This window comes from Panulirus ornatus, chromosome 34 (genome assembly GCF_036320965.1).
Source record: "Panulirus ornatus isolate Po-2019 chromosome 34, ASM3632096v1, whole genome shotgun sequence".
In the NCBI taxonomy this organism is placed as follows: domain Eukaryota; kingdom Metazoa; phylum Arthropoda; class Malacostraca; order Decapoda; family Palinuridae; genus Panulirus; species Panulirus ornatus.
In genome coordinates, this window is record NC_092257.1 from 16,724,036 (window position 1) to 16,740,312 (window position 16,277).

The 16,277-nt window shown below is 48.4% G+C and overlaps 2 protein-coding genes across 5 annotated transcripts in view; one reads left to right on the plus strand and one right to left on the minus strand.

Moving 5' to 3' along the window:
* LOC139759947 (uncharacterized) overlaps window positions 1-16,277 on the minus strand; it is a 193,363-nt gene that overhangs the window by 114,816 nt on the left and 62,270 nt on the right. For both annotated transcript variants that reach the window (XM_071682609.1, XM_071682613.1), the window contains exon 2: window positions 5,575-5,606. The gene's annotated coding sequence lies outside the window, so the exon portion shown is untranslated. The remainder of the gene's footprint in view (window positions 1-5,574; window positions 5,607-16,277) is intronic.
* Window positions 7,994-16,277, plus strand: part of LOC139759949 (uncharacterized protein ZK1073.1) — a 119,942-nt gene continuing 111,658 nt past the window's right edge. Inside the window, exon 1 of one of the 3 annotated variants that reach the window (XM_071682616.1) lies at window positions 7,994-8,181. In XM_071682616.1, coding sequence (XP_071538717.1) covers window positions 8,167-8,181 — 15 coding nt within the window. In that variant the 5' untranslated portion in view covers window positions 7,994-8,166. The remainder of the gene's footprint in view (window positions 8,182-16,277) is intronic. The other 2 variants (XM_071682615.1, XM_071682614.1) reach the window with 2 other exon arrangements.

The following is a 16,277-nucleotide window of genomic DNA, read 5'->3' on the forward strand; positions in this document are numbered from 1 at the left end:
GGCCACAATTCCACGTCGCGAACGCATTGTTAGCGGCCGAGTTTTTTTTTTTTTGTAAGCGCTTTTCCGAATTTCTTGTCAGACTTTTAGGCGAGATGAAAATAACTTCTATCCACGAATAGCTTCACCGTTGTTAGCCCTGTGGATGGATGGGGGAGGTAGTTTGCGTCGGGTTTGTCTGTGGTGTAGGTCAGGGCAGAGGTCATCAAAATTGCTCTGCTGCGGAGAGAGAGAGAGAGAGAGAGAGAGAGAGAGAGAGAGAGAGAGAGAGAGAGAGAGAGAGAGAGAGAGAGAGAGAGGAGGGGCTTCGACAACGAGAACTGTCTGCGTCGACTTCAAACGACACAGACTAAGACGAGACTGGAGGATGAACAGGGGAACAGCGTAGAACATGGAACGTAAGAATGAGGAAACAGAAGATGGTGCTCATGACTATTTCGATGATGGGGAAAGTTGAATAAGATGAGGCAAGGATTAGGTTAGTTGGAGGACTGATGATGATGGAGAGACATTGTAAGGGGCCCCGAGTGAGCTCACTGCAAAGTGACCCTCATTAGCTGATCAAAACACACACACACACACACACACACACACACACACACACACACACACACACACACACAAAGCCTCCAGGTATGTCGTCTTGTGTACAAGCTTTAAACACAAGAATACGACCTTTAGGCATGATGGCTTTACCCACGAGTTCAAGGGTCGTACCGTCGTGTTCAAGGGTCATGTCGTCGTGCTGGACGGTCGTACCGTCGTGTTCAACGGACATGTCGTCGTGCTCGAGGGTCATATCGTCGTGTTCAAGGGTCATGTCGTCGCGCTGAAGGGTCATACCGTCGTGTTCGTAGGTCGTACCGAAGGCGTGACACCGCTGGAACAGTTTGATATCCTAGCAGCGGACGACTGGGGTCGTCAGCGTTCCGTCAGTATCCTGTGAGTGGGATGAACTGAAGTGACCTAGCCACATCCCCATGACCTGAAGTGACTTAGCCACATGCCCATGACCTGAAGTGCCCCTAGCCACATCCCCATGACCTGAAGTGACTTAGCCACATGCCCGTGATGGTGAATTTTGTGTCACCATTGAACCACCGAGGCGTATTTTACTCATTAACAGCACTATATAAAAAAAGGTTATTGCTGGGTGATCTTATCCCACGGTTGACGCCCTTAGAAGCGGCTGTGGGCGTGGCCCACCGTGGTCATGGGAGTGGCTGATTGAACCCACAGATGGTAGTGGTGTGGGCGGTGGTGTAAGGCCCATGGTGAGGGTAGGGGGAGAGTAGCCCACTGTGGGTAGTGGTGCGGTCTATGGCCCCGGGTGTAACCCCTCGTTGCCAAAAGGGATCATCTTTCTATCCACTGTGAAGACAACTTCCGTCTCTGTTCGTCAGTGGTAGAGGGGCGCCAGTTCGTCTTCGGCGGCCATATGATGCTTACAGTAGCTTCACTCTTGACCTTTGCGTCTGATGTGGCCTCGTCTGTACGTACGCTTCGCTAATGATGTAATAAGATACAACAAAAAAAAATTGGAACATATCCAACGTCGCACTGAATTTCTCCATCCCTTGGACCACAGCATCGACTGGTGGGCACTGGAAAGCATTGCCCATGTTCCCTCCTCTCCTTCAGGGAGTTACCGGGTCCTAGAGGCTTATAAACAGACACTTGTAGGCGTCTAGGAAGGAAGACGTCAGTGGACATCATCTTCTAACAGGATGGATGACAGCGGGACAAGTTAATGACATCAATAAGGTGTTGTAAAGCTAGAGTTAATGGGGAGTTCTTGAGGCGCTGCGCCCAGGGGCCCCTCTGTACAGGCAGGCTGTCACTTGAATTACAGGATGCGCAAGATGAGCTAAGATCTCAGCAGCTTCGATTAGGTTTTTCCTACCCACAGTTCACAGTACTCTCTCTCTCTCTCTCTCTCTCTCTCTCTCTCTCTCTCTCTCTCTCTCTCTCTCTCTCTCTCTCTCTCTCTCTTTCTCTCTGACACAGGTTTTGTGAGGTGGGCGACACCATCCGCTGTGTTGATGCTCAGGAAATTCTCGACTGAGCTGGACTGTGGTTCACATCTGCTCCTCTGCTCTCACGGTACGTTGATGGTCAGAGGGAAGGCTTGCCTCCCCACCACCCTGACGTAGGAACACACACCTACCCTCCAGCACCTTGACGTAAGAACACCTGTCTTCCCCTCCACTCTAGCACCTTGGACCTACTTAGCTGACGTCGGGACACCCAGACGGCGGTGTCTACCTGCGGTGACCTCCCTAGTCTCAGTGTTCCAAATAGAGCAATCTATTCTGAGAGATCGGAATTCGACAGAGAGCCTAACCACGTCACTTGTCTGTCGTATGGCTTCCCACCGCTATCATGTTTAACGAATCTGACTCAACATTTTCGTCATAGGCTAACCTTGACTCCATATTACCCTCTGAAGTTATATACTTGGACTTTCGTCAAGCCTTCGATCATGTTACAAGAGAAATATTGCTAAATAAGAATCAAAGCTCAAGCCATACCAGAAGGAATCTGTGCTTGGGCGCCGAACTGGTTCTTCTACAAAAAGTAGTATTAAAATGTGAAGCATCTGAGTGGCTGCCAATGTCTAGTGGAGTTCCACAAGGTTTAGTCTTGGGTCCCACACTTTTCATCGTCTACATCGACAACTTAGAGACAGGAATCACATAGTGAATCTACAAATTTGCCGACAATGCGAAATGAGGAAACACAATTCATTCAAAAGAAGTCTGCCTAGAGATTTAGAAAGACTTAGACAAACTAGAGAGTAGCATGGCAGATGGATTCCAACGTTAACAAATGCAAAATAATGCACTCTGGTGCCAAAAATATAAATCCAAAATGTTTAGAAAATGGTGCAAAAATAAAAATCCAAAATGTCTGGAAAACCACGACTGGAAGTTAAAGAAGAAATGGACATTGGACTGATTATTTGTAACCTCAAAGACCGTGAATAATGGCTAGTTGTACACACTACAGGTTTCATAGCCAGAGATATAAACTAGACAGCCAAGGACATCATACTCAACCTTTATAACACACTGGCCAGACCTCATTTGGAACACCCTGTTCAATTCTGGTCAGCAAACCTGATCAAAGATGGAGAGAAACTTGAGCGAATTCAGAGAGGGGCAACCAACCTCATTCCCTCATTCACAAATAAGCCTTATGAGAAAAACTCAGTGACCTAAAATTATTTTCTCAAGAAAGGAAAAAAAGAGTAGACGCCGAGGGGATCTGAAAGTTCTCAAAATGTTAAATAATTTCGAAAACGTGTACGAAAATGTCCTCAAACTGGTTCAGTGACCAGAAAAAAATGGTATGAAGATTGAAAGGATGGAAATGTAATAACAGTGTGGGCAAAACATGTGGAGTGGTTGGGTACTGGAATAAACTACTTCCCGATGTAGTAAATGCAAAGTCTATAAATATCATCAGTAAATAAGAAAAAAAAATCCGGTTAACCAAAAGCCTATCTCAGTGAAGGAGGTCTATTCATGCAAGGCCACGACCAACACCTCACTTCAATTCACGCCAAGACTTTTCTGAGCGTGATGGAGCGTCTATCAAAACACTGTCCAGTTCTAACCAACATTATCTATCAGGCTATGGGAGTAAAGGCCGGGGCAACCTATCACACCCCTTAAACACGATCTACAATGACCTTATCTGGTCCTTGAGCGAGAAAGTTCGACCCACGAGGACCGGTGAGGTGAAGGAACCCAAGTATTCTTCTAGGGGGTATATGACTAACGGTTCGATACTTCCTGTGCGAGAGGAACATGTCAGGGAATTACACAGATCTCCAAGCTTGAATGAAGGTTGTGTCACCGAATGCTGGCCATGTCCGAAGGTCACAGGAAGGCGTGGCGTAGCAGCCACGGGATTTCTTTGGTTTTCTGCAAACTTTCCACACTTTTCTGGCCAGCGTTCACTCACAGATGGAACAGATTCATCCCTGACCTTTCCTGCACGCAGTAAAGCCTCTCAGACACTCGCTCCGGGTACGAGAGCTGATGCCAAACAGGTTTGAAAGGAAAAGCATTTTGAATTCAGTCGTCACGATCCGCGGTAACTGTGGATGCAGAGGAAAGCAACGACAAGCTGTGAAAATTCTAAACTGCTCCGTTTACGGAACGTGGTTTTCAGTCGCTTTCACCACTGCAGCAAACTGTTGCAAGCGAGGAAATGTACGCTGAAGATCCGTACTAATGAGAATGACAACTCTCTTTGTACGGCTAAGTGAAAATCGTTTCTTCTTCTTGGAGATACGAACAGGGAGCTGAGTTACTGGTGGAAGGTAAGGTGTATATGGAAAACAGTAGCATAAATATTCAGCTCTTCATGAGCATCAGCTCAATTTCGCATCGGTGTCTTTCACACCCTCCCTGATCACCAGACTGCGTGAAGGTTCGTCTCGGATCGCACTCTTGAAGCGACAACTTTAAGAACACGACACCACGCTTCAAGGTTGCTGTGGGGTCACGTATGCAAGGGACCTGAAGGACCGCTTCTCGGATGATTTCCTTCAGTATGTTGCAGGATATAGAGGACAAATCACAGCTGACGGACGATAAACCCCTCTCGATGCACTTTGCGAATGAAACACCACACCTATGGCTACGGCTCTTCCCAACCTGAGTGGTGCTTTTGAGAATCTATGTGACTAGTTGTGGTAGCCAGTGCTGAAGGGAGGGGGGGAAGCTCACAGTCGACTCTGAAGCTGCTGTGCTCAGCAGTACTCACTCAGGGGAAACTCATAGACTTGGAAGTCTCTACTAGCATGGCGTGGTACATGACGAGGAGGTCACACTTCTGAAGACATTATAATGGATTTTTTTCACAAAGAAGTGGAAGAAACGCTTCCAAGATAAATCGGGTGGATTGAGGAAAGTTTGTTTTAATCTATTCTATCGAGAGATTAATCTTTATTCCTCAGTAGACTTGAGGCGTTTTAGGTACAGAGGAGTTGATTGTATTTGGACCTGGATATCTGCTATGACTGAATATAGTATTATAGTTTATAGGATACTTTCCTCTGACCATTTTCTATGGGAATAAAATATCTAGAAAACAAACGTTCCACATGATTGTTGCAAGATGTCAACCTATCACGTCATGCACTTCGTCATCAGCTTCTGTTTAACATAGATACAGGGTTATACTGTCACGCTGGTCCTTTAAATGTGAGGAAGTGATGCATCCTGTAATTAATCTAATACCAGGGGCCCGGGGCGTCCCTAGTGGCGCAGATGTGGGAGTTGTGGTGATGATACAGGTGTTGTGGTAGTGGTGTTACAGGTGTTGGTGGTGTACATAGGAAATACAGTTAACAAGAGACCTAATGGTCCATGACAATGTTGATCTAGTATAACAAAAGGCACCTCCGTAGCCCACCTCCCTCTCTCTCTCTCTCTCCGGCTCAACTCCCGACAGGGAAAAAAGACGAGAGAGGAGAAAAATATACGTGTGGAGAGAAAAAAAATACAACCATGGGAACTTTTACAGGAAAGTTCGACAGGGAAAAAAAGAAAGTGTACCTACCAGTTTGATGACCACGGCCCTGGGGCTGGATTCTGAAACAGAAAGACATGGTTGAATGAGAAAATGTAAACTGAAAAGCCGGATTATTTGCTGATAAAAAAAAAAAAAACGCGATTCTATGCTGACAACAGATACTGTTGATGTATGTGTCCTGCCGAGACTTGAAGGTTTTAATGGTCTTTGCATACACAACACCTGGAGGTGATCTTACTCAGAGGTCAGCCAGTCTAAAAGCTAAAATCATCTACGTTCAATTTAACATCACTGTCATTCTATCTTCATACTGTTAGTTCTGGTCTTTGAATCTCTCTAGAGTGAGAAAAAAAAATAGCAGGTTTATGTTGTCGAAATTTTTTACTGTTGTGAAAACCATTCATAGATTTCCTCGTATTCTTCTATTAATTTTTTGAGGTATTCAATTCTTTCGTCATAAGATTTACGTCTGAGGGAAGGAATTAGTCTGGTTGCTCTTCTCTGCATTCGTTCTACAAGTGAACAGCTCACTCCAAGTGAGGTTTGGCAAGGGGGCGTTATGGAGGGTGGTGATTATGATATCCTTTGTTTACAGTTGATGACAATGAAACCATTACTGTTCGCAGCGAGGCTTTGTTTACCATCCTGAAGGTCATTACTGATAATGGCATCTTGAACCCTTAGTAATGGTCTGCCAAGCACTCTTTACTCGTGAATTTGGCATTTGGGGGGTGTACGTGTGGTTGTGGTGGTGGTGTGGTGGTGGAGCAAGTGTGGTGATACAGCAAGCATACTGGTGGTGTAGGTGTGGTGGTGGAGCAGGTGTGGTGGAGCTAGCATACTGGTCGGGCAGATGTGGTGGTGGATCAGGTTTGGTGGTAGGCCTAGTGCTGTAGGAGAGCAGAACTGGTGGTGATGGAGGAGTGTTGGTGGTGCAAGGATAGTGGTGGTGTCAATGTGGTGATATACATGTGGTAATAACGTAGGTGTGGTGATGGTCCATGTGTGGTGGTGGAGTAGATTTGTTCTTGGAGCAGGTGTGGTGGTGGTGGTGGGACAGATGTTGAGGTGGAGTATATTTGGCGGTGGTGCAGGTGTGTTAGTGGAGCACATCTGTTGAAAGGGCAGGTATGGTGGTAGTGATACAGATGTGGTAGTGAAGTACATCTGTTGGTAGGGCAGGTGTGGTGATAGTGGCACAGACGTGGTGGTGAAGTACATATGTTGGTGGGGCATTATTATTATTATCATTAAAGTCTATTGGACAGAAACTGATACAGTGTTACATCATTTACATGGTACAACATTACATCAGCTCATGCTCAACAAGGTGCATGAGCGGTCAAAAGACTATCACAACCACCCAGTATGGGTGATGATTGTTAAAAGTGGTCACAGTAATACAGAATGTACAAAACAAAGACACATCAACACCCGAGAATGTACAAAACAAGGACTTCACATACTAATAAGGAACTTAGGATAATCGTTAAAGTGGTCACAGAAGTACAAGGGCAGGTGTGGCGGCTCATTGGTTGCGTCAGGGAGCTGGGCAATGATGGTTCTGGGTGATGACACCGTCCGACGCAGAACCTTCTACGAATGACGCCACAATACGGTGGTTACTGTACTCTCTCTCTCTCTCTCTCTCTCTCTCTCTCTCTCTCTCTCTCTCTCTCTCTGGTTGAATAATTCTCCATCATCTTCCTCCACTTTCACCTCTTCGTCACACTGAGCAACGAAGTCCACACTTTATCTCATTGTCGTACTCTCTCATACTCCTGTTTCTCTCGCTCTTTCACCTCACTCTCTCTTTCTCTCTCTCACTTTTCTTAGTCTCTCTCTCTTCGTACTTCTTCAACAATCTTCGTCAATATCTGCTTCTTTCAAATCCCCCCTCCTCTTCCCCCAATCCCCCTCTTTTCCACGTTTACTGTAGAAAGTATGAGGCAGTTAAGCCTGGCTAGTTGCTCACGTCGACGGATTGTCGTGGACACATAACAGTACTCGGGTATGCTGTGATCGTGTAAATATTATCCAGGTTAATGTATAGCCCAGTTTATCGTGTGATATAAGTATTGACAGGGCCTGCGTCATAGGTGAGAGTAGTAATGTTATGTACAGTTTCTGCTGGTGGCGAGGATATGTTGACTTTGCTCGCTGAGTGGCCCGCTCTCACCCGAGGATGTCAAATTTAGCATTAATCATCATGTATTTTGTTTTGCTTCGGACGCTCACCTCCAGAATTCCTGCCTTTACAACCCATGGATCTATCTCTCGGAAAGTCTTATTTTCTTACCATATCGTTGTACATTACCACTATCCCCTAAGACAGTCTGATAATCACGTGATGGGACCTCAGTGCAATTATTTTACAAAAGGTTCCGGTTCGATTTGCGTGGGAGGTGAGCGAAGTGTAGGGAGAGCTGGCGCGAGATGGCGCTAAGGTTGAGGTGCGGGGCGGGAGTTGTAAAGAGTAGGGCGGGTGACGGGGACGGTAGTACCGCGTTCAACTTTGTGGGATTGACACCAGCCTGCACATTCGTCTGTTGTGGCAAAACATCACCTCCCTTTGGTGCCAGTTTTGTATTAACGTGCAAGTGAAACTCTACTCCAGTCATGTCTAACATCGAGGTAGGTGCATACTTCAAACTTTTCTTCGGAGCGAATTTTGCGAGATTTTACCGCTCCCTTTTTGCCAACGACAGAAAATAACTTCACGTTGCTTTTAGGGTATTGTGAGACATTACCTTTAGCCGAGTTCCAGCCTGATATTACACAGAAGCGTATGAGGGAAGCGATGAAAAATGAACTGGATGAGGGAAGGGCAAAGCCTGCCACCCTCGGCGTTACTTGGCTTGGGACCAACCGATCCCCCCTGCGCTGGACCGCCGCGCTACTCAAAACCCTCCCGCCCAGACCCAACACGGTCCACGGTCTCTGGACCGGCGCGACACACCACAGACCAGTACTAGACCCTTTAGAACTCGCTGTTAAAACGAGACTAAAGCGAAAAACTGTTGAACACAGGGCCAAAGAAACCAGTTCGTAGAAACTCACGAACGCTTGACTTTTGAGACCAGAAAGACAAGCGAGACTTCTTGGTGATGCAGGAGGACCATCGGAGCCCAACCGGAGTTCTTCCAGTCTGTCGCTCTGGGGGAAATGTGTGTCGTGCTGAACAAGCACTTACTTGAAGGAGGCAGTATCATGCTAATGCTTCTCCAAATACTATCGTTAACGAAATTAATACTCAATACTTGAGTCCTCGATGGATCGCAACTCATCCTATGTTCTCACATCCCCTAATGACCTTAGTAAGACAGTAATGCCTTATAAAAACAAGCTAAGTTTATGAGGGCAGTTCATTGGGTAACTGGTCGTTTAGAAAATTGTTACAAAATAAATGCACTTAGCTGTGACGTCATGCTTGAGGCGCCCCTGGTGGTGAGGGCGAGAACTACACAGCCCCTCTCCGTCTGTTGCTAGACACCGATAGTGTTATACGCAGCTGTCACCCTCCGTTCCCTCACCCATCACCCGACTAACCCCCCCCATGTGCTGCTCCACCCAAAGCGTCCCACCCCTAGAACCCAACACCGCTACATCTGTCTCCCCGCCGTCAACCGTCTCCCCCACTTTAAGTCTTCACCCCATCGTCCACCCTCTCATCTGCCGACTTCACCCCTTTCATCCACCTCTTCTTCCAGTATCTCCTGGGTCATCCATCACCCAAGTTCTGCCCAACTGATTTGTCTCCCCCACCCCTTCACCCACCATGCCATACGCTTCTCCAACCACGTCACTGGTCAACAGCCAGTCTTTCATCCGTTACTATGCATCTTTTCATCCGTCACCTGCATCATCCATAACGCCCGCCCTTTCATCCACATTTACGTCACTCCCAACCTGTCACCCTCAACACCTACATCCACTGTTCTCCGTTGCCTCTTCGTCGCCCTTCATAGCTTCACCCGCCGCCTCCACCCGTTCATCCACCACCACCCCACCCCTTCATTCACCGCTCCACGCCTTCATCCACCGCCCTCCACCTCTTCACCCACCTCCCTCTACCACTTCATCCGCCGCCCTCTACTTCATCGTCCACCGCTCGCCATCCTTCATCCAAAGCCCTACACCTCTTCATCCATGGCCCTCTACTTCTTCGTCCACCGCTCTCTACCCTTCATCCACGGCCGTCTACCTCTTCATCCACCGCCCTCCACCTCTACCTCTTCATCCACCGCCCTCCACCCGATCATCAACACGCCCTTTACCACAGACAACGTACCCGAGGGGCGCCTCGCTTGGGGCAGCTCTATGACTCTACACTAATAAAAAGTGTTCCTCTGCCAAACGTTCCCTCCGCCATGCAACACCTTAACACTCCCTCCACTTTGTCCCTTCCTAGACGCGACCCCTCCTCCCATACTACCCCTCCCTCTACCCTACTCTCCTGCCACACCTCTCCATCACCTCCCCCTCCAGACTGACCCTCCCTCTCTAATCCATCTCTCCCTCCAACACGCGACTTCTCTTTCCATCTTCTTAACATTCGGTTCCTCCTCCATCCCTCCCGACCTTCCTCCACCTGATGTTCACCTCCTCCCTCCCCCCCTTACTTAATCCTTCTACTTGAGACTAAGCACCTCCTCCCTTCCCTCCGTCTGACACTCGGGCCCCTCCGCCTGACAATCGACCCCTCCAGACTATCACCTGGCACTCCAAATCCTCCCATCATCAGATACCAGGCCTCTCCACGCCTCCCATAACTGCACCCTCGCGTCCAGCCCAGGCCACCGGAACACTCCACACATATCCCCCGCCCCACTCCACACATATCCCCCCCACCCCACTCCACACATATCCCCCCCACCCCACTCCACACATATCCCCCCCACCCCACTCCACACATATCCCCCACCCCACTCCACACATATCCCCCACCCCCACTCCACACATATCCCCCACGCCACTCCATGAAGGCCCTCCATGCACATCCACTTCCTCCCCACAAGACCCTCCGTGCAGACCCATCCACTCCCTCCAAAAGGCCCTTCATACAGACCCACTTCCTCCACAACAAGGTCCCTCCCTGACCATCGTTCTCTGTCAGTTCAGGTGGGCCCTGACCTAGGTACAGAACACATTGAGAAGGAGAGAGGCGTGCGTGTGACAGAGTGCGGTGAAGCGATGTGGTATACAGGGGGCGACGTGCTGTAAATGGACTTATCTCGGTCATTTGAAGCAGTTCAGGGAAACTACGCAAAAGCCTGTGGGGGCCTGGCTGTAGATAGTGGCTGCGGTTATGGTGCATCACACGTGAATGCTAGAGGATGGAAGGGAGCGAATGAGGCCTTTCGTTTATTCTTGGCGCTACCCCGCTAACGCGGGAGAAGGTTAACAAGTACCAATAAGAAAGCCATGCAAAGCATTACAAATACCATTTGCTAGCATATATATATATATATATATATATATATATATATATATATATATATATATATATATATATATATATATATATAAAATTCTAAAATGATAGATGATAATAGACATTATTCAAATTACTTATAACGAAATGTACATCAGCAGATATGATTCTCGACCCATTTCAGTGCTGTTTTTTGATGAAACATATTCAGACGTAATAGCTTTGAGATCGCTTAATTAATCACTATAAAAAAAATGGGAGAATATTATCATACGGCAATCTTTGCTTCACCTGTTGTCTCGCTGAGTTTCTTCTGAGCAATTTGTCGCAGCTGTGAAGTATTGGAAAGTAAAAAGAAATGTTGAAATACAGCACGAGCGAAATGATGTGAGAAAGGAGGCGTTGGGCTGAACAGAACAAGAGTGTGTTGTCAGTCTGTCTGTCCGTACTAACACAGTGGTCTACTGTGAACAAGTAACACAGGAAGTTGTATAATAGATTGAACTAACAACTTTGAGCTTTAGTATAAGGGAAAACGAGTGTTATCTTAAATGAAAAACTGTGCATGTAGGTTTTCTAAACATGAAAGACCCATTTTGTGAACAACGTCAGTGGAAAAGAGAGAGAGAGACCTACCCCCTTCCCCTCCCCCAATGAAAGGGCAGCATGACTTGTTGATCCGCTCCTGTATTCAGCGCATTACAGAGAGGCTACAAGAGGGGGGAGGGGGAGGGGGTGTGTGACCTAATAACCAGCCAAGAGTTCCTAGATCAAGTGGATGATGGCGTTGACAGGAAACAGGTCGTTCACGAGTTCCTAGTGGCCATCCATGGCCTCAACTCTGAGCCAAGGAGGACGTAAGAGAAAATACAAGTCTAGTGCAAAAGGGGAATTTTACACACACACACACACACACACACACACACACACACACAGAGGCGTGGCCGGAGAGTCTAACGTTTATAATTTGTCGTCGCGTCGTCCAATATTCTTAAGGGTGCGCTCTGCTCCACGACAGGTCTGGTGGGTCTAGCAACGGCTGCCCGGATGCACTCGCGACTTTGTCGTTGATTGACGACGTCATCACACAGTCGTCGTCGTCATGAGTGAGCTCATCACTCAGACGTCGTTAGTTAGTGAGGTCATCATCACTCAGACGTCGTTAGTTCGTTAGGTCATCATCACTCAGTCGTCGTCATTATGAGTGAGGTCATCCCACAGTCGTCGTTGGCCAGGTCATCACCCAAACATCGTCGTTAGTTAGTGGGGTCATCACTCGGGCCAAAGGCCACAAGGTCGGGGCGAGCGAGCGAGGTACCACCTCTGGTATTTTAAAAGCCGTCTATGGACTTAAAAAAAAAAAAAAAGGCCACCTATGAACTTTATAAAAGTCATCTGCGGACGTTTAAAAGTTAGCGATGGACATTTAAGTCACCTGCTGGACATTAACGCTGACTTTCTCCCTCGAAACTGGGGCACAGGTGAACTGTTTCTGCCGTGGTGGCCTAACGACCGGAGGTGTAGTTTGGTGATGTTTGCTTCAGAATGTTCGAAGGTCCTCTTCATAGTGATCTCTGTGTCATCAAACGATATATATATATATATATATATATATATATATATATATATATATATATATATATCCTAATAATTGCACGGGTAATGGACGTGATTCGTAATGGAAGGTGAGGTAATATTGCACTCACTGAATTTTGATACGATCATGGCTCTCATGGTGCCAGGAGGGCCACCTGTGGCAGCTGGTTCCTCCCCCCATACCGGTACTGGATACCCAGGTGGCCTCTGATGCCACCTGTGGCTGCTAGATCCTCCCCACACTGGCGCAGGTGATGACCCAGCTGGCCCATCATTAGCTCGCCAGGAAAAATAAAAAAGGTGTTTTGCATACGAATGCCGTCCAGAAGACTGACCCATTAAACATGACGGTGTGGCTTCTCTGCTGACCTGACTTGGAAGAGACTAGGTCCAAAGGCCACGCCATCATGACCACGAGGGATCTTACCTCGTGATCAAGGGGTTAGAAAAATTATGTGGCACACTCGCGTCTTTGAAGATTGTGACCCGAGTAGTGGCCACACTGAGCTGGCGATAACAGGGCTGTGACATCACCACACACACACACACACACACACACACTGTCCGCCCTGGGTGTTGAGGATGGTGGGGAAAGGCACGATGGTGGGAGCTGTTGGAGTGGTGGAGAAAGGATGGTGGAGGTGTTCTGGTTGGGAGGATTGGAGATGTTGTGGAAGACTGTAGGGAGGTGACGAGTCTGTAGGTCTCGGGAAGTATGTGAGAGAGAGCGTGTACGGGTGCGTAGAAGCGGGGAGTGCAAGGCAAGTATTGGAAGTGCGTCCAGATGTGGGGAGTGTGTAAGGTGGTAGGAGTGGAGGATGTATGAGGGGAACTGAGAGTGTGTGGGAGGTGTGTACATAGGAAAGAAGATAACAGGAGACTTTATAGTCCCTGATGAGGCTATCTGCTGAAGGACGGTAATAGTATCCTAAGCTCCTATTCTATTTTATATACAGAGATAACAGTAAAGCGAAGGGCACCTCCGTTACCACCTTTCCCTCCGGCTCAACGGAGCAGGAAAAGAGGTAAGAAAGTGAAGCACCGTGTATATGGAGGGAATAAACTCTCATGGAAATTATACAAAAAAGTTTGAATGAGAAGCCTGCCATATCTTAATGTTGCAGCGGAAAGATCTGGGAAGAAGGTTCAAATCTGAAGCGTAAAAGGTCACATTTTGTGCCTCAGAGAAGCAGAATTAGTTTTTTCTCTTCTTGGAGTTGGCTTAGTCATTGTTAACTGATATCATCAAAATATTCGTCAAGCTTTATCATATTCTTGGAGGTCTTCTGCCACCACAGCTTGGTCTGGGACCTTACATCACCCTACGATAGACTTTCGAAGGTCTTTAACCTTCAAAAGTGGGACTTTTATCTTACCTAACCTTACGTGTACATTACTATGGTTTTGGAGGCCTGCTACCCCTACAACTGGATCTGGAAACCCTACAAGTACCTCACAATGGTCTCGGAGGTAGCAGGTCTTCAACCCCTCCCCCTCCAGCAACCTCGCGTCTTGCTGCTCCACTAAGACAGGTTGTCGGAGCTAATGGCGCCCGCAGCACCAGGGGAACGCTACCTCCCTCATCATCGTCACTCCTATCACCTTTGGAGGAGAGAAAGCCCCTCGTCGCCGCTCAGTCCCGGGGGTTCGGGTCGGCTACAAGCTGTAAATAATGAATTGGATAGCTTCTTTCACAGGCCGGCAGCTCCCCTCTCCCCCTCCAGTCACCTGTCGGCCGCCTTGGATCACTGGCGCCGCGTCCAGACCCCATGCCTGAGCTGTATTAGTGTACAGCCCCGCCAAGGGAGGAAGGTGGGCGCTAGTGTGGAGTGTGTAGAGAACAGGGTGTGAGGGTGGAGTGGTGCTATGTAGGGGCAGGTGGATGGTGCTGTGTAGGGGGGTAAGTGGTGAGGTGGAGTAGTGTTGGGTAGGGGGCAGGTGGTGAGTTGGAGTAGTGTTGGGTAGGGGGCAGGTGGTAAGGTGGAGTAGTGTTGGATAGGGGGGCAGGTGGTGAGGTGGAGTAGTGTTGGATAGGGGACAGGTGCTGAGGTGGAATGGTGTTGGGTAGGGGGCAGGTGCAGGCATGTCAAGAGCCAGCCTGGGCCCTGGGGAAAACGACCCCCACCCTTTTCCCCACGTTCCCCCACCTCTCTCTCTCTCTCTCTCTCTCTCTCTCTCTCTCTCTCTCTCTCTCTCTCTCTCTCTCTCTCTCTCTCTTAAGAATTCACGATAACGAACTAAAAAATCGGGCGGCAACGAGCTTAAAAACACAGCAGAGCCAGAAGAGCAGACGATTTCTTTTGAACTCAACGGTATGAATATCAGAATAACCAGATAAGTAATTTATCAATAAAGTAACCAAAATATATTGATTATCACTTGAATTATCAAGTCAATCTTTGTTTAATGCACAAGGCGTCTGTACGCAGTGAGGAGCCATACACAGTGTTCTTTATGACTGCATGAAGCCGGGAGCCTGGAGGTGTTTGCTGCCCCTATGGCTCGCAAACACTTCAATGCCATGCATGAATAGGATTACATGGGATGTGGACGAGGGAGGAGCTCGGATCCAGGTCTCGACGGACCCCGGGTCTAACTGTCCCCAATAAACCACCCCTGCCCTCCACACACACACACACACACACACACACACACACACACACACACACACACACTGCCTCCTTTAGGTCCCGAACAAGAGATAAGGGTCAGGTGATTGGTGTACGGGCGCAGGAAACAAAGGAGGGTGGGATGTAGTACTCATAATGTGTGGTGGTGAGGCGTGAGTCAGGTAAGAGTTGGGGAGGAGGGAAGCATGCAAGCATAACACGGTAGGCATCACAATGGTTGGTGGGGGAGGAGTCCGTCCATCCTCCTCCTCCTCCTCCTCCACCTCTTCATCCATCCTCCCCCCCTCCTCCTCCCCCCTGCATTCACTCGGGGACGTGGGGGGAGAGGGAGGTGGGAGGGGACATCACAACACGATCGACCACAACCGTGTTTACTAAGGGCGGCGACCGTCACACTTTCACTTCCTGAGCAGTGCACTAATACACTTACACTGTTTTCCATGCACTCGCTACACACTAATATTAACCCCATTCACCATTACGTTTTGACCCTCGGGCATGATGACGCGTTGTTTGATCTAACTCTTAAAGGCCATTATACTTAGGGGTCGCACCGACTTGTTCAAAGAGTCGTATCGTTGTGTTCAAGGGTCGCCCCGTCGTGCTCAAGGGTCGCCCCGTCGTGCTCAAGGGTCGTACCTTCGTGCTCAAGGGTCGTACCTTCGTGCTCATGCGTCGCACCGTCGTGCTCAAGGGTCGTACCTTCGTGCTCAAGGGTCGTACCTTCGTGCTCAAGGGTCGTAACTTCGTGCTCAAGGGTCGCCCCGTCGTGCTCAAGGGTCGCACCGTCGTGCTCAAGGGTCGTACCTTCGTGTTCAAGCGTCGCACCGTCGTGCTCAAGGGTCGCAAGTTTGTGGTCAAAGTGCTTAAAGCTCATGAGCATTAAAGCAATTACTATTGGCTTATGACTGATGATGGTAACGTATCACGACTGGGGTAAGGTGGACGAAGTTATTACACTGCTAACGAGGTAGTGTGACGGGCACACATTACTGACTGGAGTCACCGATCACTGACGAAGGAGGAGGGGGGCCTGTCTGCCCTGGAAGGGGAGGGAAGAGGCGGAGGAG